Genomic DNA, 24,000 nt, shown 5'->3' with positions numbered 1-24,000 from the left:
TCCTGGATGTTCGAGATACTATCATACAATACCTAGATTCAACAAAGGAATTTAGGAAAGATGATAACCTTTTCATTCAGTATGCAGGTCCAAACAGGGGAAAGAAGGCATCCAAAGCCACGATCAGAAGATGGATCCGATCTACTATTATTTGCTGCTATCAGAAGTCGGGTCTAGATAGCCCCACGTATATAAAAGCTCACTCTACAAGAGCTATGGCGTCTTCATGGGCAGAAAGAGGAGGTGTCTCCCTAGACAAGATTTGTAAAGCAGCCACCTGGTCGAATATAAGTACTTTTATCAAACATTACCGAATTAATGTGTCAGCTTCTGCGGATTTAACCTTCGGTCAGAAGGTTCTACAAGCAGTTACCCACCCTGTTTAATAATCTGGTAGTTCTCATAGTAGAGCCGTCATGGTGGATGAAATGGAAAAACCGTAATTAGACTTGCCGGTAATTCTGTTTCCTTGAGTCCACCATGATGGCCCAGATTCCCCCCCTGAGATTTAAGGAGGGGTTGAGTATGAATTAATACTAAAAAAAAAAAAAAAAAAAAAATGTATATATTCATATATTGCCTAGGTTAAGGCTACACCAACTTGGTAATTTGGAAAGCACCGAGGGTGAGTGTGGGTGGTGGCCTTTTAAACTCTGTGTGTTCCTGCCCCTACAGAGGTCAAGGCTCAATCTCATAGTAGAGCTGTCATGGTGGACTCAAGGAAACAGAATTACCGGTAAGTCTAATTACGGTCTTTTTGTCCCATTCACTTGAATGGGAGGGAAGAAACTTTAATTACTCCCAAGTGCTACAATGTAGACGGCATGCAGGTAAACAAAGGTGCTCACCCCTTAAAACAGACTCCCACTGATCTGATATGGACCACGTATACAGAGGATAAGGTCATCAGTGTCCTAAAACTGGAATACCTCTTTCATTAAGTGTTCAGCTGGGTTCCCAGCGCCTAAACCAGTTAAACTTCTGAGGCATCAAAAGACAGTTACCGTTTTAAGGCGGCATTCACATGTAATTCTAGATGTTAATATCTGCAGATTTTCAACCAGCCTAACTGAGCTGCGGGTGTTGTGAATGTATTTTTATTAAATGTATGCAGTGTATACATATAATTCTATAGTCTTATTTAATTTAAAAAAAAATTTTATTGATAACTTTGCAACAAGATTCAAAATGTGAGATATTCATAGAAAGCAATAGGATTTCGATATCTTATATAATTCCAACCACTTATTTTGTCTACGTTTCCATATTTATACCTGTTAGATCTAAACACGTTGGTTGCGTTACCGCTTTTATTTATTTTCATCTGGACATCTTTTTCCTTTTTCTTCTGAATAAAGTGTACATGATGTGAAGCCTAATGATGGTCTTGTGTTGGTAGAACGTTTATTATCACTGTGTATATGGCCAATATGAATGCCCGTTCGGTCTACAGCATGGCGCTAATAAGGAATAACCTATGTGTCCGGGCCATGGCAGAATAGCGCAGTGCGCTCCCCAGCATTCCCCGCTGCTAAGCTGTCTCATTTAGTAGCACATCCTCGACTTTGAATCCCATTTCCCTTTTAATCTGCATAGCATCTGCATATATTTGTGGGGGATCTGCCTCCTCTGTGTTTGCAGTGAATGACAGCTGCCAGCAGCTTTCCGCATGCTATTACAATATGCAAAACTGCTGAAAAGAGCCGCGGATTTGTTTCAACTATTCTGCAGGAGACTCCTTTCATTAGAGTGAAGCCTTTCAAAGCTGCCTTTGTGATTTTTGTGATATGTTATTTTGTACATTTTGAGTTCCAGATTTTGCGTTCACAGTTGGGCCGCGCAGGATAATTCTTTTTTGCCGTGTATATAACCCCAGACTGGATAAGGGATTTCTTTTCACATAACAGACCTCACCTGGACTCATTTTTCGCTTTCTGCACACATGTACTTTGCACACGTGACTTGTGCTTAGTTATTGGTTTCTTCTCTACGTTTTTACGACCTCTTCCTATTTTTGTTAAAGGGGGTGCATGGGCTACAGATTTTGAGGACTTATCCTCAGGAGAGGTCACTAATATCAGATTGCTGGGGGTCCGACCCCTGGCATCGCGGCGCTTGTGTGAGCGCTGCATCCTTTTCAGTTTTTACCTGCACGCCCTCTACTTTGTAGCGTTGGTCCAGTGTTATTACAACTGTTCATCCCATTGAAGTGAACGGGAGGGGAAGCTGTAATTAAACTGAAGAGGACACAGCGATTGCACGAGCGCCGCAGACCCTTCATACACCTGATGGGCAGAGGTGCCAGGGGTTGGCCCCTGCCAATCTGATATTGGCGACCTATACTGAGGATAAGCCATCAATATCATTAGTCCGGACAACCCCTTTAAGCTTTAGTATATATGCTGCAAATCTCCCTTTTTGTACACGCTAAAGTTGTCTGTAGGCATGGCAGAGAACCCCAGTAAATATTGTATACTTATTTTAATTTTTTTGACATAGCCTTTGGTTGATGGATGCCGCTGTAAGACCTCAGTAACAGGCATCAGTTAAATGTGTGTCACAAGGTTTTCAGTAGCTTTTCTTTTAAACAGATGCCATTCAAGACCATGAGTGATGGATGCCACTGTGCAGCGTCCGTTACTGGCAGCTTTCATTTGTGTGTTAACCTGAAACAAATGCCCTTATCAGCCGTCCAAGCCCAGAACCTCCAGGTCTGCCTATGTGATGACTACTGGCTTCTCTTTTCCATCTGAATCTCCAGATTTAGGCTACTTTCATACTTGCACTTTTCCATTTCCGCTATTGAGATCCATCATTGGGTCTCGGTAGCGGAGGAAAACGTTTTCGTTTGGTCCCCATTCATTGTCAATGGGGACAAAACTGAACTGAATGAAACGGAATCCACCAAAATGCATTCCGTTCAGTTTGGCTGCGTCCCCATCGCGGACAGATGCTGCAACAGCATTTTTCTGTCCGTGATGTGGTGTGGAAGACGGATCCGTTCTGACACACAATGTAAGTCAATGGGGACAGATTCTGTGTTTAGAGCCACACCTGGTTTTGGCTCACAATCACTGATGGAAAAAACAGAGGTGTGAATAAGGTATAAAATGTCTGTTTTAGTAAGCAGTTGTTATCAAATGGCTTCTTTATTTAGACCATTGCATAGTGCGCATATATATATATATATATATATATATATATATATATATATATATACAAAAGATACTCTGGAAATGGGGAATGCAAGTATTTACTAAGACCTGGCAGGAGAGCTAACAGGTCCTCTTGAAAAGGATATTCCGGTATCTTTTGGATATATCTGGGTAGTCCATCGATCGCTGCCTCCACTGTGCAGTGATTAGATGAGTACAAGAGCTCCTCGTAAATGAGTGATCGGAAGGGGTGCAATGTGTCTGACCATGGCCAATCGTGTGTGTGTGTGTGTGTGTATAACCTCTTTGAGGTAGCTCTTTCCTATACATTAGTATGTTTTCCTTTCAGTTATTGAAATCTGTCAGAGGATCTCAAAACCGGAGGAAAACTCTTTAGTTTTGTCCCCATTCATTGTAAATTGGGACAAAATTGAACAAAGAGGAACAAAGTGCACCAGAATGCAAGCAGCTTTTTTGTGTGCGTCATGGGATACTGATCAAAACGGATCCGGCATGAAACCCGATATAAGTCAATGGTGTTGGATTTGTTTTTTTGGACACGAAACCCCCCGGATCTGGCGCCTATTGAATTGCAATGGTTTTAGTGCCAGATCTGTTCATTTCAGAGATAATACAACCAGATCCATTCAGAATAGATGTAGATGGTTGTATTATTGACCAGATGCGATTTTATAGTAGCCTAATAGTGTTATATAGTATGAGTCCCAAAATTGACATAATCGGTGTACTGACAATACAGAAGCATAGGGACCTCAGATTGATTACATCAGGGGTCTTTGGCTATATCCAGTAACCGATCTGAAATAGCGTTGAAGTAATAAGGACCAAAAAGTAAGTGCAAGTGTGAAGTCACATTCCCAGCTGCAATGACAAGTCACTGTGTGTCCTCGTCTCTCTCCATCCATCCTGTTCGGGAGGGAGCTGTCACTGCATAGGAGAGATGTGATTGTAACTCTGAGCATCCCTCCCCCAGGGCAGCTCACAAGCCTTTTCTCCTTGAAAGGCCCACAGTGACTGTTTCATGTATCTTGCTCAGATTTGTTTAGTTTGAGACGCAGAAAGATGGGATCAAAGCATTTTACCACACGTCATCAGAGAATGGGTTCTAGAGACATTAATTGTGGGATACTATAGAAGGGTCCATATGCTGTGACATGCGTTTCGTTCACTTTGTCTGTGCATTTGCATGACGTGCATTTTTTATTTATTTATTTTTTGCTTTGCCTGGTTGGGAACCTTTCCTTCGGAGGGTAGGTGTTACTCAACCCTCTCGCGTGTCCTACTAACACCGCGCAACAAGGATTTTGCTACTGAGGGAAAAACATGTGATTTATACTAAAATGAGCGTGCTGATTCCAAATATGAACTCGGAATTTGCCTGACACGTCTAGATTTTAACCCCTTAACCGCTACCTGACTGCCTAACGCAGGATTGCGGGCGGCCGGGTTATTCCTCTTGGGCGCATCGGCGCGTCATCTCATGAGAGGCGAGATTTCCTGTGAACGCGTGCACACAGGAGCGCGCGTTCACAGGATCGGAAGGTAAACCAGTTGATCTACAGCCTGCCAGCGGCGATCATTCGCTGGCAGGCTGTAGATGCAATTATTTTTTATTTATTTTTTAACCCTTGAAAGGTATATCAGACGCTGTTTTGTTAACAGCGTCTGATATACCTGGTCCTCTGGTGGTCCCTTTTGCTTGGATCGACCACCAGAGGACACAAGTAGCACCAAGCACCCCACCACACTACACTACACTACACTACACCCCCCCCGTCACTTATTAACCCCTTATTAACTCCTGATCACCCTCCTGTCATTGATCCACCCCCCTGTAAGGCTCCATTCAGACGTCCGTATGTGTTTTGCGGATCCTCACATTGCTAGAACTATATAGAAAATGCCTTTTCTTGTCCGCTATTGCAGACAAGAATAGGACATGTTCTATAGGCTCTACAAAAAACGCAGTGTTCGCCCGATTGGCACAAGTTAGCGGAAATTTTTCTTTTTTCTTTTTTTTCTTACAAAGTCTCATATTCCACTAACTTGTGACAAAAAATAAAATCTCACATGAACTCACCATACCCCTCACAGAATCCAAATGCGTAAAAATGTTTAGACATTTATATTCCAGACTTCTTCTCACGCTTTAGGGCCCCTAAAATGTCAGGGCAGTATAAATACACCATAAGTGACCCCATTTTTGGAAAGAATACACCCCAAGCTATTCCGTGAGGGGCATGGCGAGTTCCTAGAATATTTTTTATCTATTTTCTGGGCACAAGTTAGCAGAATTTTTTTTTTTTTTTTAATTTCTCTTACAAAATCATTTTCCGCTAACTTGTGCCCAGAAAAAAATATTCTAGGAACTCGCCATGCCCCTCACCGAATACCTTGGGGTGTCTTCTTTCCAAAATGGGGTCACTTATGGTGTATTTATACTGCCCTGGCATTTTAGGGGCCCTAAAGCGTGAGAAGTAGTCTGGAATCCAAATGCCTAAAAATGCCCTCCTAAAAGATACTCATTGGAATTTGGGCCCCTTTGCGCAATTAGGCTGCAAAAAAGTGTCACACACGTGGTATCGCCGTACTCGGGAGAAGTAGGGCAATGTGTTTTGGGGTGTATTTTTACATATACCCATGGTGGGTGAGAGAAATATCTCTGTAAAATGACAACTTTATGAAAAAATGGGAAAAGTTGTTTTTTACAGACAGATTTCTCTCACCCAGCATGGGTATATGTAAAAATACACCCCAAAACACATTGCCCTACTTCTCCTGAGTACGGCGATACCACATGTGTGACACTTTTTTGCAGCCTAGGTGCGCAAAGGGGCCCAAATTCTAAAGAGCACAAATAATAATTTTCTGCTAACTTGTGACAAAAAATAAAAACTTCCATGAACTCACTATGCCCATCAGCGAATACCTTAGGGCAGGCCATGTCCAAACTGCGGCCCTCCAGCTGTTCCAAAACTACAACTCCCAGCATGCCTGGATAGCTTACAGCTATTAGAGCATGCTGGGAATTGTAGTTTTGCAACAGCTGGACGGCCGCAGTTTGGACATGCCTGCCTTAGGGTGTCTACTTTCCGAAATGGGGTAATTTGTGGGGTGTTTCTACTGTCTGAGCATTGTAGAACCTCAGGTGCTCAGAAAGTCAAAGTGCGTAAATTGATTTTTTTTTGCACCATAGTTTGTACATAGTTTGTAAACGCTATAACTTTTACCTAAACCAATAAATATGCACTTACTGCATTTTGTTTTTTTTATCAAAGACATGTAGAACAATAAATTTAGAGAAAAATGTATATAGAAATGTAGTTTTATTTGAAAAATTTTACAACAGAAATGGAAAAATTTCATTTTTTTGCAAAAATTTCAGTCAATTTCAATTTAATATAAAAAAAGTAAAAATGTCAGCAGCAATGAAATACCACCAAATGAAAGCTCTATTAGTGAGAAGAAAAGGAGGTAAAATTCATTTGGGTGGTAAGTTGTATCACCGAGCAATAAATGGTGAAAGTAGTGTAGTGCAGAATTGTAAAAAGTGGTCTGGTCATTAAGGGGGTTTAAGCTAGGGGAGCTGAGGTGGTTAATGACCCTGGGATTTTCCATTTTTGCGTTTTCGTTTTTTATTCCCCACCTTTCTTTAGTCCTAACTTTTTTTATTTTTCCATTCACATAGCCTTATGAGGGCTTATTTTTTGCTTACTGTTTATGGTTGCATACCATGTAGTAGGAATAGGAAGCAGGAAAAAAAAATCCAAATTGGGTAGAATTGGGAAAAACGCAATGCTGATAAAAAAAAAATTACACTGTACACTATGCAGTAAAATTGACCTGTTATCTTCGTTCTCCAGGTCAGTATGATTACAACGATACCACACTTGTATGATTTTTCTTGCGTTTTAATACTGTGGAAAAAATTTAAACCTTTTTGAGGAAAAAATAAATAAATTTATATAACCATATTCTGACCCCTATAACTTTTTTTGTAGTTATGTGTACGGGGCTGTGTGAGGGCTAATTTTTTGCGGGACGATCAGTTATTTTCAGTGATGCCAATTTGAAGTGTGTGCGACTTTTTGTTCACTTTTTATTAAAAAAAATATTGGGTAGTTGACTTTTTCTTTTCCCCCCGTTACGCCATTTGTCGTATGCCATTAATATTGTTATATTTTAATAGTATGGGCATTTTCGCACATGGCGATGCCCATGATGTTTTAGTTTCTTTATAATTTAAGTACTTTGTTTTTAGTTTAAGGAATGGGGTGTGATTTTTATTTTATTTATTTATTTATTTATTTATTTATTTATTTATTTTTGCAAAAACCATGGGTGACAATGACTGTCAATCATTTGAATGCCTATTGTTTTTATTGATGTCTATATAGACACCATTGAACACTTCATTTGCACTATACCAATACACTGCTGCCACCTATTGGTATTAGTTTAGTCATCTAATAGGCACTGAAGCCTGCTTGAGGCTTCAGCCTATAAGATCAATGTAACAAGTTCCCCGATCTCAACTGGGTAACGCTGTTACCGGAGCGGAAGTGCGCAACTTCCACTTCCGGACTGTCTAGATGCCGTGGTCACATTTGTCCACTGCATCTTGCGAGCCCTCATTTACATATGAAAGCCTGTTTTTGCCGCAGGTGAACCGCAGAAGAACGCAACAAAGGTACCATTTGATTCATCTAAAGTTATGCCAGAATGCTATGTAAGCGGTCTATAATGTCCAAATGTGGTGACAGACTCCCTTTAAAAACGAGACTTTTTGAAATTTTATTTCATTAAATTTTTATACACGGTTTGCTACACAAACTTTGATGTAGATCAGGTAATTGTTGGAGTAAAACTCGTTGTGTTCAAAATTATTCAATGCTTTCCAAGTGTTTAATTCATTTAGGCATACTTATGCATAGCAAAATTTCATGACGTGTTACAACAATTCTGACTTTGGATTTAGTATAGGACAAATGTTTTTTATCCCAGTAGCGGCCGAAAAGTTATTTTGTTGTTGTTGTTGCGTTGTGTAATCAGCCATATAGCTGCATTCGAGCCTCGCTGCAGTGCCTCTGAGTTAATGGTGTCTTTATAAATAATCTCATGTTCATCTTTATTTAATCCCTCGCAGATTTTTGATTTGATGGATGCCAAGGCAAGAGCAGACTGTATCAAAGAGATTGACCTCCTTAAGGTAAACACTTTTTGAAGCGCCCCTAAGATTTGTTTGTAGAATGCGCTTTTTGTGTGAAATCTGAAGCTTTGATTTTGTTGTTCCTTTCGTCTAGCCGAGCCCCTTTCTCCAATGTGCCACACGAAGGCTTTGAACCACTTAGTTTTCACATCTCCTGTGAACTTGGCATCTTCTTAAATAAGGGAAGAAAGATGTTTACATCTTGGGATAAAACTGCATTAAAAGTCACTTTGCTTCTTCCTTATAACGAACACAGTGGGATTACGTACTGCCCTCCAACGATTTACTTACAAAGTGAAGACTGCTGTTGTGCTTCACTGATGTTTATCCATCATTGCCATTAAACATCTTTAATTTGTATTATTATGGAAATTAACCACAAAATTCAATCACTCAAGTATTTCAGTAGTGTAGTATATTCAGGTGACGGGATGCTGGTCATCTCAAAGGGACTGACTCGCAGCAAAAGGCATACCAAAAAGTTTAGTCCACAGCAGGGTTTTACTTAATTGGCCTCAATGAGCGGAATACAAATATGAGACAAATTAAAGGGGTTGTGTTTTTTTGGCTTCCTCCCCCCTACTTGGTTGGACCTGTAACTGGAAGATTACTTACCTGCTTCTCTGCGCTGTAAACATCTGGTTTGACGTCGCCGCAGCCAGTCACTGGACGTGGAGGTGACTGGCCCCCCTTACATCCTGACAAATGGTCACATGACGCAAGGGGATGCGGTCTCAGCTGCGGCCAGTGATTGGCTGAGGCAGTGTTTTAAATTGGATGTTTACAGCAAGGGAGCTCAGCAGGGCATCACAGTCCTGGAGGAGAAAGAACGGGGAGCCAGCTGCGGGAAGCAGGTAAGTAAGCTTCCCTTTACAGGTCTGGTCATTTTTGAAGAACCCCTTTAAATTAATGGCCATCCAGCAAATAAGTATATAACGCCTGATGGTGTTAAACTATCATGGTGAAGGCCTATTTCTTAGCAACTCAACTCAGCACATATTCATACCAAAAAGCTAACATTATCTGATCTTCCCCAGATTTGAAGACCCGTTTGTATACATCAAATATTTTCTAAAGAAAGTGTCCCTATGAAATGTCGTCCAATCTGCAGGCAGCATGTTATAGAGGGGGGGGGGGGGGGGAGATTTGGCTAAGTTCGTAATTTATTCATTTTAATCTCTTTGTGAGCTCACTTGACAGCTATCTATGTATACACACTTACACAGAGAATACTATCACTGATAACACCCCCCCCCCCCCCCCTGTGTAACGATCACTGACTGACTGCTACAGTGCTGCCCATAATTATTCATACCCCAGGCAAATTTTGACTTAAAGTTAATTTTATTCAACCAGCAAGTAATTTTTTGATGGAAAAGGACATTGGTGTCTCCCAAAAGATAATAAGACGACGTACAAGAGGCATTATTGTGGAAAAATACATTTCTCAGCTTTTATTTACATTTGAGCAAAAAGTACAAGATGTTCCGCACTGGACGTGGTCAGAAGGCAAAAGTGACACCTGTGCTGACCAGGAGGATAGTTAGAGAGGTGAAAAAGAATCCAAGGATCACCACCAAGACCATCCTGGTGAATCTGGGCTCTGCTGGTTGCAATGTCTCAAGGCAGACAATCCAACGGACACTGCACACTGCTGGGTTCCACTTCTCCAGATAAGGATCACAAAAGCTCGCTTGGCCTTTTCAAAAGCTCATTTGGACAAAGAAGATGACTTCTGGTCTTCTGTGTTATGGTCAGATAAAACAAAAATTGAATTGTTTGGTCACAATGATGATTACTTCATTTGGCGTAAAAAAGGAGAAGCCTTCAACCCAAAGAACTCCATCCCCACTGTCAAACATGGTGGTGGGAACCTAATGCTTTGGGGGTGTTTTTTAGCCAATGGACCAGGGAACCCAATCACAGTAAACGGCACTATGAAAAAAAAAAAGCAATACGTGAGAATTCTCAACAACAACATCAGGCAGTCTGCAGAGAAACTTGGCCTTGGGCACCAGTGGACATTTCAGCATGACAATGACCCAAAGCACACATCAAAACTGGTGAAGAAATGGTTAGCAGACAACAACATTAACGTTTTGGAGTGGCCCAGCCAGAGTCCAGACTTGAATCCAATTGACAATCTGTGGAGGGAGCTAAAGATCAGGGTGATGGCAAAAAGACCCTTCAACCTGAAAGATTTGGAGCTCATTGCTAAAGATGAATGAGCAAAAATACCTGTGGAGACATGCAAAAAGCGAATCTGCAATTATAGGAAGCGTTTGATTGCTGTAATAGCCAATAAAGACTTTTTTTATTGATTTATTGAGAAGGGTATAAATAATTTTGGACTGGACACTTTTTGCTCAAAGGTAAATAAAAGATGAGAAATGTTTTTTTCCACAATAATGCCTCTTGTACATCGTCTTATTATCTTTCGGGATATACCTATGTCATTTCCCGTCAAGAAATTACTTGCTGGTTGAATAAAAGCAACTTTAAGTCAAAATTTGCCAGGGGTATGAATAATTATGGGCAGCACTGTATCTATGTATACACACTTGCATAGAGAATGCTATCAATCACTGATAACAGCTTCCCTGTGTACAGCTATCAGGAAGTGACAGCTATCTTTGTATACAAACTTACACAGAGAATACTATCAATCACTGATAACACCTCCTCCATGTACAACTATCACTGACTGGCTGACTGGCAGCTACCTATGTATACACACGTACATAGAGAATACTATGAATCATTGATAACTCCTCCCCCGTGTACATCTATCAGTGACTGACAGCTATCTCTGTATACAGAGTTACACAGAAAATACTATGAATCATTGACGCCTCCCCCATGTACAGCTGTCAGGGACTGACAGCTATCTATGTATACACACTTGCACACAGAATCTTTCCACAAAACTATATATTCATCTGCTCAGCTCTTTCTGCTCTTTAACATGCTGCCTTCAGGTTGCACTTCATTTCGTATTCCTAATAATTTACTTGTTAAAACTAAGGGCTCTTTCACACTTGCGTTGTTCTTTTCCGGCATAAAGTTCCGTCGTCGGGGCTCTATGCCGGAAGAATCCTGATCAGGATTATCCCCATGCATTCTGAATGGAGAGACATCCGTTCAGGATGTCTTCAGTTCAGGACCGGAACGTTTTTTGGCCGGAGAAAATACTGCAGCATGCTGCGCTTTTTGCTCCGGCCAAAAATCCTGAAGACTTGCCGCAAGGCCGGATCCGGAATTAATGCCCATTGAAAGGCATTAATCCGGATCCGGCATTAATCCGGATCCGGCCTTAAGCTAAACGTCATTTCGGCGCATTACCGGATCCGACGTTTAGCTTTTTCTGAATGGTTACCATGGCTGCCAGGACGCTAAAGTCCTGTTTGCCATGGTAAAGTGTAGTGGGGAGTGGGGAAGCAGCATACTTACCGTCCGTGCGGCTCCCGGGGCGCTTCAGAGTGACGTCAAGGCGCCCCACGCGCATGGATGACGTCATCGCATGGATCAAGTCATCCATGCGCATGGGGCGCTCTGACGTCATTCTGGAGCGCCCCGGGAGCCGCACGGGCGGTAAGTATACTGCTCCCCACTACTACTATGGCAACCAGGACTTTAATAGCGTCCGGGCTGCCATAGTAACACTGAACGCATTTTGAAGACTAATCAGTCTTCAAATGGTTTCAGTTCACTTGCGTTTTTCCGGATCCGGCGTGTAAATCCGGCAAATGGAGTACACGACGGATCCGGACAAGACAAGTTTGAAAGAGCCCTAACACTGCTCCGCTCATTTCATCAGTGTCTTTATTTTTTTTTGTCTGGTTGTCCTCCATTCTCCTGAGGTAAAGCCATCCTGATCACTCTGACATTGTCCACTGAGCACAGACAAAATGAGCGTGGCAGTGGAGCAGTGCTAGTTTTCAATACTCAAACTGGTGACTGGTCCATTTTAAAGAAGCACATATCTTAAAATATATGTTTAATTAATCCAGTGTGCATTTGCTATAGAATCTGCTGGAGAAGTCTGAAGTTGACTCCCTGATTTCTGCCACAGATTTGTAGTTTGTCACATGGCTGATCGGACTGCAAATTAGCTCCATTTAGGGCTCGGCTACACAACTGCATTTGTCGCAGCAATGTCGCTTGACTTAAAAAAAAAAAAAAAAAAAAGTCAGTGGTGTCACACTGACATGCCAAATACTGTGACACAACAGGCATGTCGCAGTGTGACACCATTGACTCGCATTAAAAAAATGTCACGCAACAAGTCAGTCTAGCTGTACCTTTTTTGTTGCATGACCCTTAGTGTGGCTAAACCATGGGCTTAGTGGGGCTTAGTGGGGCTAAACCTTGCTGCGACTGACCAGTTTGGTGATCTCATCAAATGGACGCAGAAGTCTGTATGTGTCGTGCATGAGCAGCCACTGGCGCAGTGAAAACAAAAGCTCCCAGAACCTGTCCTGCCGCAGAGTTCGTACAGGTAGTCGTTATTGCCACCTTTCTGCTGGAGCAGCCTATCAAGCATAAACAAGGTGGAGTACCAGCACGTCGGGCTGTCAAATCAGACGTCCGACAGCCATGGCTGTGTAAGATCTTCTAAAATGGGCAGAGATTTTCCTGGCCTGCCGCAAGACGTCCTGGACCCCGGGGTATTTGGCAACAAATCGCTGCACAACTAAGTTCAGGACGTGTGCCATGCATGGCACGTGTATCATTTTGCCCTGTTTCAGTGCGCTCAGCAGATTGTCACCGTTGTCGCACACCACTTTACCAACTGTCAAATTGAGCAGTCAGTAGCCACTGATCGGCCTGTGTCCGCAGAGCTGAAAGCAGTGCAGGATCGGTGTGGCTCTTGGCTTCCAGGCACAACAGCTGCAGCACAGCATGGCATTGTCTCACATGGCACGTCGAATAGGTTCTGGGGAGCTTGGGGGTGCAGCGGAAGAGGCGGTAGCGGTGGAAAAGCTGGAGTCAGCCGAGGAGGAAATGGAAGATGGAGTAGGAGGAGGAGAAGAAGAAGAGGCAGGCCTGCATACAATCCGTGGCGGTAACACCAAATTCACACGGTTTGCATGCTTGATGGCCGTCAGAAGGTTCACCCAGTGGGCAGTAAGTTATGTACCTTCCCTGCCCATATTTGCTAGACCACGTGTCTGTGGTCAGATGTATCTTGGCACCGACACTGTGTGCCAGAGATATATTAACTTGCCGCTGAACATGGCCATATAGTTCAAGGATGCCCTTCTGGGAGAAATATTTCTTTCTGGGGACCTTCCATTGCGGTGTGCCAATGACCACATTTTCTTAAGCTCTCCGAGTCCACCAATTTATATGGCAGTAGTTGGTGGGGTAACAGTTCCGACAAGCCAGCGGTCAGCCGTTGGGCAAGAGGATTATCCGGCGTAATTTTTTTACGCTCTAACATTTGGGCCACGGAAGCCTGCTTTGTGCCAGATTAACGTGATGATGGCACGGTGAAAGGTGGAGGACAAAAGGGAGGAGGAGAAGAAGAAGAGACAGGACGTGGAGCGCCAGAAGTGTGGCTTTGTGGGTTCTGACGGCGTTGCTCCCACTGGGCTCTGTGATGGGAGGCCAGGTGCCGCCTTAAGGCGGTCGTCCCTAGTTGAGTGTTGGGCTTACCGCGACTTATGCGTTGACAGCACAGGCTGCAGATGGCAACACTATTGGCAGCAGCTGACACCTTTAAAATCTGGAGCCATGTCCTGGCGTCCTGTGAGCGCAAGATCTGACCGTGCATGGTGGATAGCTCGCTCCAGATACATTTGCAGTCTGATTTTTGCCTCCTGTGCACTGTGAGTTCTGCCTGCTTCTTCTGCTGCTCCGTCTCTCATTCTGAGCTCCCCTCCTCTTCCTTTGTTGTGGGCACCCACATGACTTCCATTGACACGTCCTCATCACCTTCACCACCACTGACATTAGAGATCTCGGAGTAGGCAGCAACAGAGTGACCTTCCTCCTTGGGATGATCTGGGTACTGTCGTCAGACGGCTGGGTGGCGGCGGTTTCTATCTCCTCTTCCTCATCCGATGCCAAAAATGGCTGCGCATCGGTAAGGTCTGGGAATGGATGGGAAATGGGAATTCCTCTGACTCGAGTGGAGGGGCTATGGTGGTGGTGTCTTTGGGGGTGCACACAGCAGAGGGTAAGGAGGGTGCAGAAGCGGAAGGCTGAGTGAGCCACTCAACCAACTCTGGTGCGTCCTTTGACCTAATGGCACGCACCTTCTGCAACTTCCCACTTAGGCTCCGGCATGGTGCACCTGCCCGTCCCCTACCACCCCTGCAGAACGGCCTTCCTCTTCCTGTCATTTTTTTAATGACAATATAATAACATTTGCAAAGACAGGTGCACTCTGCGGTCTTTCTAAACCCTCATACTGATGTTAAAATTGAGAAATTAGCCAACATATCCCACTGTGGACCTGTGCCAAAGTCCCTAGAGAAGAACAGTATTTGTGGAAGCTGATATATGGCAGGCCTCAATCAGTTGTTAGTTGAAGCTGGTATATCACCCTCAAGCAGTAATTTTGTGGACGCAGGTATTTGGAAAACCTCAATCACTATCCTGTGGAAGCTGATAGATCGCAGCCCTCAATCAGTATTTTCTGGAAGCATACAAATGCACTATAATATACTTTCTATGTTAGAAAGTATAGTATAAGTATATCACACCTATCGTAAGCACAACGTTACCAGTCCTTAAAAGGACCTTTGTGAACCTGTTAGCTAGCGTTTGGTGTCCCTAACAGTCTGTCCCTGCTCCAAAATGCAACCTCTCCCTACACTGGCAAAACACATAATGTAAAATGGCTGCCAGATCGGGTTCTGTTATAGGTTTGGGGGTGTGTCCATGTGCTGAAACATCTCAATTAGCTGTCCTACCCCACCTAATGGATGTGTCATGGGTCAAAGTTCGGCACAATGCAAAAGAATATGGCGCGCACGGACATCTCCATATGTTCGCCGTGAAACGACCGCTGGGCGAACCGCAAGTCCATCTCTAAACATCAACACTCACAACAGGAAAGCTAGGGATTGTGGGTATTGTAGTTTTGTGAGGGAAGATCAGTCGCCATGATACTCTGTTTGTTGCAGGCTCACATAGGAGTTAGACAAATGGATTGCAAGGTAAATATAAAATCTGGTTATATGTATAGGTATGGGTTCTGGTTGGGTCACAGCTTGCAGCTTTAATGCAGTTTTTTTTTTATTCAGTAACTCTACCGGAATACCCCTTTTAATCATGTCATTAAACAGTTTTATTACAGTTAATTTGCTTTAAAATGTTTTGTTTTTATTTTCAGCAACTGAACCATCCCAATGTCATAAAATACTACGCATCGTTCATTGAAGATAATGAACTGAACATAGTCTTGGAACTTGCAGATGCTGGGGACCTGTCTAGGATGATAAAGGTATTTTGGTCAAGCTTGGTATTTAGCAGTTCTGTTTGCATCGCTCCTTTCAGTGTACATGGTTATCTTGCATTCTGTTCAGATATTTGTGCCTTGTTACCTTAAAAATTAAGTAGAAAAAAATCCTGTCTTATCTTTTCGAAGGTTAGTATTTTGAAATGGGCACTACCTTTCACACAACTTTGTATAAATTAGTAGTACAGATTGATATATGAAATTTTGTAATATATCTAGGCAAACAACAAAATGTGAACATGGCATTTTGATTTCTACCAATTTGATCAAGCAGTGTGCTGCTCGTATCTTTATTTTTCCCGTGCTTTTCTTTTTGTCTGTTGCCTTTTTTGGTATCCAGCTTCCAAGTACAGACAGGCTGCTTAAGTCTTGGCGACAATTTTTCGCTTTTCATTTTTGACCTCTGATATTTGCCCTAAGCATTCAGTGTGAATGTAGTATTTTTACAGGTAGGGTAGTATTTGATGATACATCTTCCATAAGGTTTTTTTTTTCCTGGTATAACTGAAGTTTTACTCATGTGAGCAACAACCGAAGAAGGTGAATGTCATGAGGAGAGAACCATTAGCGAGGACTACAGTTGCTGATGATTTTTGTATGGCCTAGGAAAATTCCTGTTACATGACTATAAGCAGAAGAGGTAATATTCTCCAAAACAGGTCCTTTCAGGGTGTCTGCTGCTGCGATCCATCATCATTATTGGCCGTGTCTCTATCACCACCATGGAAAAAAGTCATATGAGTCCTTTGAAATCAGTTGTATTGCCTTGTAAAGCATGGACATGCCAGGTCCTCTTGAGTGAGAAATTCTCGCCCATATTTACTAATCCTAATCATGGCGTAAGCTTAGTCAGACTGTCTAGACCTGCGCCAGATTTATCACAGGGGCTCAGGCCGGGAGATAAATCTTGTGCAGGAATAGACATCTTTCTCTGGCTCTGTACCATCTATTAGTTAGCCTGAATTGTGGTGCAGAACAGCACATCTTAGGCCCTGCCCTTTCCTGCGAAGTCCTGCTCCTTGACAAGCATGTCAGAAAAAAGTACAGAAAAACTAAATGGGCTAATTTGCACCACCTTTTAAACAGATTTTTGGCAAGATACATTTAGTAAATCTGGGCCACAGTTTTTACCCAGTCTGTGCAGACAATGGAGATTTTCACTATGGAGCCTGCAGAATATAGCTCTTCTCTATAACACAGGTTGTAACGTGGGATCAAGTACAAGTCAGGGCTATGGAGTCGGAGTTGAACCAAGTTTTGGGTGGAGTCAGTAGAAATGTACCCACTACAGCTTAAAAAAATATTATCTGTTATTAATATTGTGTAATTCATATATTAACTTTCATATAAAGTTAGAAAAGTTAACCACTGGTAATCATTTATGTACCATTAATCTAAGACCCTTTTTTTTATTCTGCATAGTGATCAGCAGGGTGTTCTAGTGATGATAGGTAATCAGTTCTCCTCTCTCAGGTGTTCTCTCCTGTCAGTTATACTATAAACGGTGATAAGCAGGGAGTTCTAGTGATGATAGGTAATCAGTTCTCCTCTCTCCGGTGTTCTCTCCTGTCAGTTATACTATAAACAGTGATAAGCAGGGTGTTCTAGTGATGATAGGTAATCAGTTCTCCTCTCTCCGGAGAGTGTATAACTGGTTTCCAGTTATTAATTGCATAGTGCACTGCATATTTACTTACAGCAATTTAGAAAATGTCAGGAATTTAGGAATTTTATTTTAATAAATATGGTATCGGTTCTATCTTTGTAGCCTGATTATTTACATGATGGTAAAAAAAAAAAAAACACTACTGAAAATGTATTACGTTATTGTACATTTATGAAGGAGTGTGATAAGATGGAGAGCAAGAAAATTTAGACTAGCACATCCAAAGTCACATCCATAAGGCTAACATACAGACAGCAAACATAATATGGCAGCTCAATGTTAAACATGCAAACAATAGAACAAAGGATTAGGGATTATTGTGGATTCCAGTGTTACTATATTTATTATACATGAAAAATGAAAGCCGTTTTGATCACATTTTTGGTCAAATGTGTGTAGGGCCCATCTAGCAACGTCAAGGTGACTTCTGCAGATAGGTACCAAGGTGTGCTGCTATAATTTGTTTGCTGTCTGGAGTGAGTGTGATAAAATGTCAGAACTTTGACTTGGCGACTACACAGCCCGGTATAAGTCATGCAATATTATTAGAAAGTTTCACAATTTACTTATGTAGATAAATCCTATCTGAAACCTGTGAAATGTTGTTCCGAGTTACACGTCTGTCTTATTTATATTTAATTTTTAAGTATACTATATTCCTATGTTTCTATTCCTCGACTCATGAATTAGTTTTCTGTTTTATATAGGGGATAGACTGGTTTTCTAACGAGCTGATATTTCATCCATGCATATGTTAACAAGCTGATCTCCATCTTATTGACTTCAAACATTCTCTGATGTGTAAATCTGGTGTAGACTGCTTGTATGGCCACGATGAAGAAATCACAAGTTGTAGATCGATTTAATTTTCATGCAGTGTACTGTATCATTTGCCTAGGATACAAGTTGTTATAACTTGCTGTAAACTTTTCAAAGCTGTAGAACCACAGGGATTTTCTTGAAAAACATTTTAGATCACCTGAAGTCACAAGAGTTCAAAAAAGGAACGCTTTCAAAGAGACCACACTAAAATCTACATATAAATATAGCGGAATCTGTTTTCTCTCCTCGGGTAAAATGGTAAAGTTTTAGTTTTACCATTATAATTAAGTAGAAAGTAGAAATGCCATTATAAACATGAGATCATCTGAAGTGCTAGAAACATGGATTTTTAACTTTTAGGGTAAAAGGGGGCTTTGTGTTACTGCAATGGATTATAGTGTTTATATTCCTATTATATATAGAGCACCAACATAGTCTTCCGTGCTGTATCTCACAAACAGGTTGTGTTTTATTCTAATGCTCAGACACTTTAGATGTTCTCGCGCCAGAAATTAGAAAAATCTGATGCGTGTCATGGAATCTGCAGCAGAAATCGCAAGGGTGACCCGTGGTTTCTGCCGTGGTCTTGCAGTTTGCATGGCATGGATCTGGCCATAGATTTAACTCCATTTTTGTTTGTTTTTGTTTTTACTGCAATGCAAATATTAAATTTGCACACAGAAAAATCTGAACTAGATGAACTACAGCTTGAATTCTCATTTAAACCAGTGAGTGGATGTTTTGTGTTGCACATTTCGGTATGGAAGTTGTGCTGAAATCTGCGACAGAAAAAAAATCACTATTAAAATACCCATAATAAAATTGTAACCGTGAGATGGCTACTTGACCAGTAATCCCATTATAAATGACACAGTTGTAAGCGATTTTCACATTTCAATATACAGTCAGGTCCATAAATATTGGGAGATTGACACAATTCTAACATTTTTGGCTCTATACACCACCACAATGGATTTGAAATGAAACAAACAAGATGTGCTTTAACTGCAGACTGTCAGCTTCAATTTGAGGGCATTTACATCCAAATCAGGTGAACGGTGCAGGAATTACAACAGTTTGCATATGTGCCTTCCGCTTGTTAAGGGACCAAAAGTAATGGGACAGAATAATATTCAGAAATCAAACTTTCAGTTTTTAATACTTGGTTGCAAATACTTTGCAGTCAATTACAGCCTGAAGTCTGGAACGCATAGACATCACCAGACGCTGGGTTTAATCCCTGGTGATGCTCTGCCAGGCCTCTACTGCAACTGTCTTCAGTTCCTGCTTGTTCTCGGGGCATTTTCCCTTCAGTTTTGTCTTCAGCAAGTGAAATGCATGCTCAATCGGATTCAGGTCAGGTGATTGACTTGGCCATTACATAACATTCCACTTCTTTCCTTTAAAAAACTCTTTGGTTGCTTTTGCAGTATGCTTTGGGTCATTGTCCATATGCACTGTGAAGCGCCGTCCAATGAGTTCTGAAGCATTTGGCTGAATATAAGTAGATAATATTGCCCGAAACTCTTCAGAATTCATCCTGCTGCTTTTGTCAGCAGTCACATCATCAATAAATACCAGAGAACCAGTTCCATTGGCAGCCATACATGCCCACGCCATGACACTACCACCACCATGCTTCACTGATGAGGTGGTATGCTTAGGATCATGAGCAGTTCCTTTCCTTCTCCATACTCTTCTCTTCCCATCACTCTGGTACAAGTTGATCTTGGTCTCATCTGTCCATAGGATGTTGTTCCAGAACTGTGAAGGCTTTTTTAGATGTCGTTTGGCAAACTCTAATCTGGCATTTCTGTTTTTGAGGCTCACCAATGGTTTACATCTTGTGGTGAACCCTTTTGGTGAAGTCTTCTCTTGATTGCTGACTCTGACACACGTACACCTACCTCCAGGAGAGTGTTCTTGATCTGGCCAATTGTTGTGAAGGGTGTTTTTTTTCACCAGGGAAAGAATTCTTTGGTCATCCACCACAGTTGTCTTCCGGGTCTTTTGGTGTTGCTGAGCTCAAAGGTGCGTTCCTTCTTTTTAAGAATGTTCCAAACAGTTGTTTTGGCCACACCTAATGTTTTTGCTATCTCTCTGATGGGTTTGTTAGTTTTTCTTCAGCCTAATGATGGCTTGCTTCACTGATAGTGACAGCTCTTTGGATCTCATCTTAAGAGTTGAAAGCAACAGATTCCAAATGCAAATGGCACACTTGAAATAAACTCTGGACCTTTTATCTGCTCATTGTAATTGGGATAATGATGGAATAACACACACCTGGCCATGGAACAACTGAGAAGCCAATTGTCCCATTACTTTTGGTCCCTTAACAAGTGGGAGACACATATGCAAACTGTTTTTGATTCCTACACGTTCACCTTATTTGGATGTAAATACCCTCAAATTAAAGCAGACAGTCTGCAGTTAAAGCACATTTTGTTAGTTTCATTTCAAATCCATTGTGGTGGTGTATAGCGCCAAAAATGTTAGAATTGTGACAATGTCCCAATATTTATGGACCTGACTGTATATAGTTTAAAATCTGCAGTAAATGCGCATAACACACAGAGTTTTTTTATAATGTATATATTTCCTGTATTTAAATTTTCTGTTTCTCTTTTCGTTTAATCTTGGGGTACATTCACAAGGCTGTTTTCAGAACTATTGCAGTCTATAGTTCTAGTCACAATTGTAAAGGGGTTGTCCGATTTCAGATATTGATGACCTTTTCCTTAGAATAGGTCATAGGTGTCAGATCAGTGGGGGTTTGACTCCCAGCATCCCCGCCGATCTGCTGTTTGAAGAGAACGCAGTGCTTCTGCAACCACTGTGTTCTCTTTAATGTTTACTTGCTTGCTGCTGCAATTACAACTGCCCCTTCCCTTTCAAGTGAATGGGATGGAGGAGCTGTAATTACACTGCTTGCTGCTGCAGTGCTTACTGCAAGCAGGTAGACTATGAAGAGAACACAGTGCTTGCAGGCACGCTGCATTCTCTTCAAACAGCTGATTGGCGGGGATGCTGGGAGTCGGACCTCCGCAGATGTGATACTTATGACCTATTCTGTGGATAGGTCATTAATATCAGAAACCAGAAAACCTCTAACAGGCCCTGAGTAACGGCCGTGAAAAATAGGACATGTCCTATTTTATCTGTTTTGACAGATTGACAGCCCCAATATATTTCAAGGGGCCGTTTTTAATGGCCATTTTTCACAAAGGCATCTGTGAAAAAAAACTATTAAAAATGGCTTTTTTTTTGTTGTTAAATGTATGCTTACTAGGTCCAAAACTCCTTATTGATTGATTTCCTGACAAAAGTTTACAAATTTTCTTTCTGTTATAAACGACAATTTCTCTGCTGCCCCTTGCATGGTCATGTAGCTAAAGAGAAACTGTCTCCACAAAATGTAGTGTAATCTGCTCTTTCTGATCTTACCACTCACAACTATCAGTGACTGACAGCTATGTCTGTATACACACTTACATAGAGAATGCTATCAATCACTGATAACAGCTTCCCTGTGTACAGCTATCAGTGACTGACAGCTATCTCTGTATACACACTTACACAGGGAATGCTATCAATCACTGATAACAGCTCCCCTGTGTACAGCTATCAGGGAGTGACAGCTGTCTCTGTATACACACTTACATAGAGAATGCTATCAATCACTGATAACAGCTTCCCTGTGTACAGCTATCAGTGACTGACAGCTATCTCTGTATACACACTTACACAGGGAATGCTATCAATCACTGATAACAGCTCCCCTGTGTACAGCTATCAGGGAGTGACAGCTGTCTCTGTATACACACTTACATAGAGAATGCTATCAATCACTGATAACAGCTTCCCTGTGTACAGCTATCAGGGAGTGACGGCTATCTCTGTATACACAAAGAATACTATCAATCAGCAGATGTATGAATAAATAAATTATATGTTTTACTGAGTGTTTCCCACAAAACCACATGCTCAGCTCCTCCTTCTCCATAGCACGCAGATTGCGGTGCATTTTGTGGTGACAGCAGATCTGACTGCCTGCACCAGGGATCGGCAACCTCCACCCCTCCTACAACCAGAATCCGCATCCGGCAGACGGATCGCAGAAACGGAGATGTGAATGAAGCCTAAGAGAAAGCTGAGAGTTGTAGTTTCGCAGCAGGAGTTACGAAGTTTGCTGATCCCTGGCCCTTTCAGGATTTATACACCCCCTACTGAACATAATAAATCCGTTGTCGGTGAGCCGCTATACTCCCTCTAGTGGAAGTTTAGGCAGTCAGAATTTCACAATTAGAAACCTTGTGGAAAACACTTGTGACATTTATTATTGATTTATTAATTTATTTATTTATTTTTTCCCAGCATTTTAAAAAACATAAAAGGTTGATTCCTGAGAGAACCGTTTGGAAATACTTTGTGCAGCTCTGCAGTGCATTAGAACATATGCATTCCCGACGTGTCATGCACAGAGGTAATTTGTAAATGTACAATTTTTCCTGAACAGCTAATATTTGCAAGGTAATTGTTTGCCTTTTTATAAGAGAAATATTCCCACACCACAGATTCTATAGAGAAATTTTGGCACGGACATGTCCCTTCTGGGCTCGGGCACAGCAGTAAGCCGCTGCTCCGTGATCCTCAGTGCTGCTTCCCATTGAGTTGTATGGGAGGCAGAAAGGACATGCCCATTGGCGGGTTCTGTAGTATCCATTGTGTTAATGTCCCCTAAAGGGGTTTTCATTTTTCCTGTCAATGAAGTTTTTTTTTTAAATCAGATAATCTTTTATTATCAAATCTTTTTCCCGTTTTCATCATCAAATGACAGTCAAATCAAATCAAATATTCGGTCATCAAAAGACAGCATGTACAAAAGACAAGAGTACAAAATATTACATATGCACATTTTACATAATATACTTCCTATGACCATATGACATCGTAGGAATATACACATTAGATCCAGATCTTTATTCATCTAATTGTTTTCTCCCTCAACAAACATCCTTATAAACAGCCCCCCCCCCCCACCCCTCCCAAACATTCCAAGAGCAGGCCATCATTGCAATAAGAGCATAACTACCTCCAGATTCTACGTCTCCTCATTCTATCGGCACCAGTTCGATTGGACTCAAAAAACAATACAGGCTATGAGCCCCAAGTAAGTAGACTCCCACACAGACATAGCACTCAGTCCACATTCACATATCACACAGCAGACGCCAACAGTCATACACCACACAGTCCACCAAACACCAGGATGTACACAGTCACTTCCCCAGATCAGCCTTACCGGGCAATCAAAGCACTCCTCGTCAATGCTAGCCAAGGACTACAGCATCCCGATCTATCTATCCAGCTACCCCAAATAGCCTCAAATTTAGACAAGCATTTTCTTTTCTGGTACACACCCCTCTCAAGACGCACTACCACATTCATTCTAGCAACATACTCCGGTACTGCCGGGGGTATCCCCTGTATCCATTTTGCTGCAACAGTCTTCCTCGCCTGATAGAGCATCCTTTCTATTCCCGTAGCTACTGTAGACTGCAAATTGTCCTCTGGCAGTATACCCAGAATACATATTCTTGGATCCATTTTAAATTTAGTACTATGTACCTTGTTAATAAGATGTAGTATTGCTCTCCAA

At 41.8% G+C, this 24,000-nt stretch overlaps 1 protein-coding gene across 2 annotated transcripts in view; it reads left to right on the top strand.

The window, feature by feature from the left end:
* The window catches only part of NEK7 (NIMA related kinase 7), a 114,788-nt gene that overhangs the window by 54,344 nt on the left and 36,444 nt on the right, over window positions 1–24,000 (top strand). For both annotated transcript variants that reach the window (XM_044300522.1, XM_044300521.1), the window contains 3 exons: window positions 8,323–8,385; window positions 15,728–15,838; window positions 22,716–22,824. In XM_044300522.1, the coding sequence (XP_044156457.1) occupies window positions 8,323–8,385; window positions 15,728–15,838; window positions 22,716–22,824 (283 nt within the window). The remainder of the gene's footprint in view (window positions 1–8,322; window positions 8,386–15,727; window positions 15,839–22,715; window positions 22,825–24,000) is intronic.

The sequence above is a fragment of the Bufo gargarizans genome, chromosome 7 (genome assembly GCF_014858855.1).
Source record: "Bufo gargarizans isolate SCDJY-AF-19 chromosome 7, ASM1485885v1, whole genome shotgun sequence".
Taxonomy (NCBI): domain Eukaryota; kingdom Metazoa; phylum Chordata; class Amphibia; order Anura; family Bufonidae; genus Bufo; species Bufo gargarizans.
The sequence above is the reverse complement of the archived record's forward strand: the minus strand, read 5'-3'. Positions and strand labels throughout refer to the sequence as shown.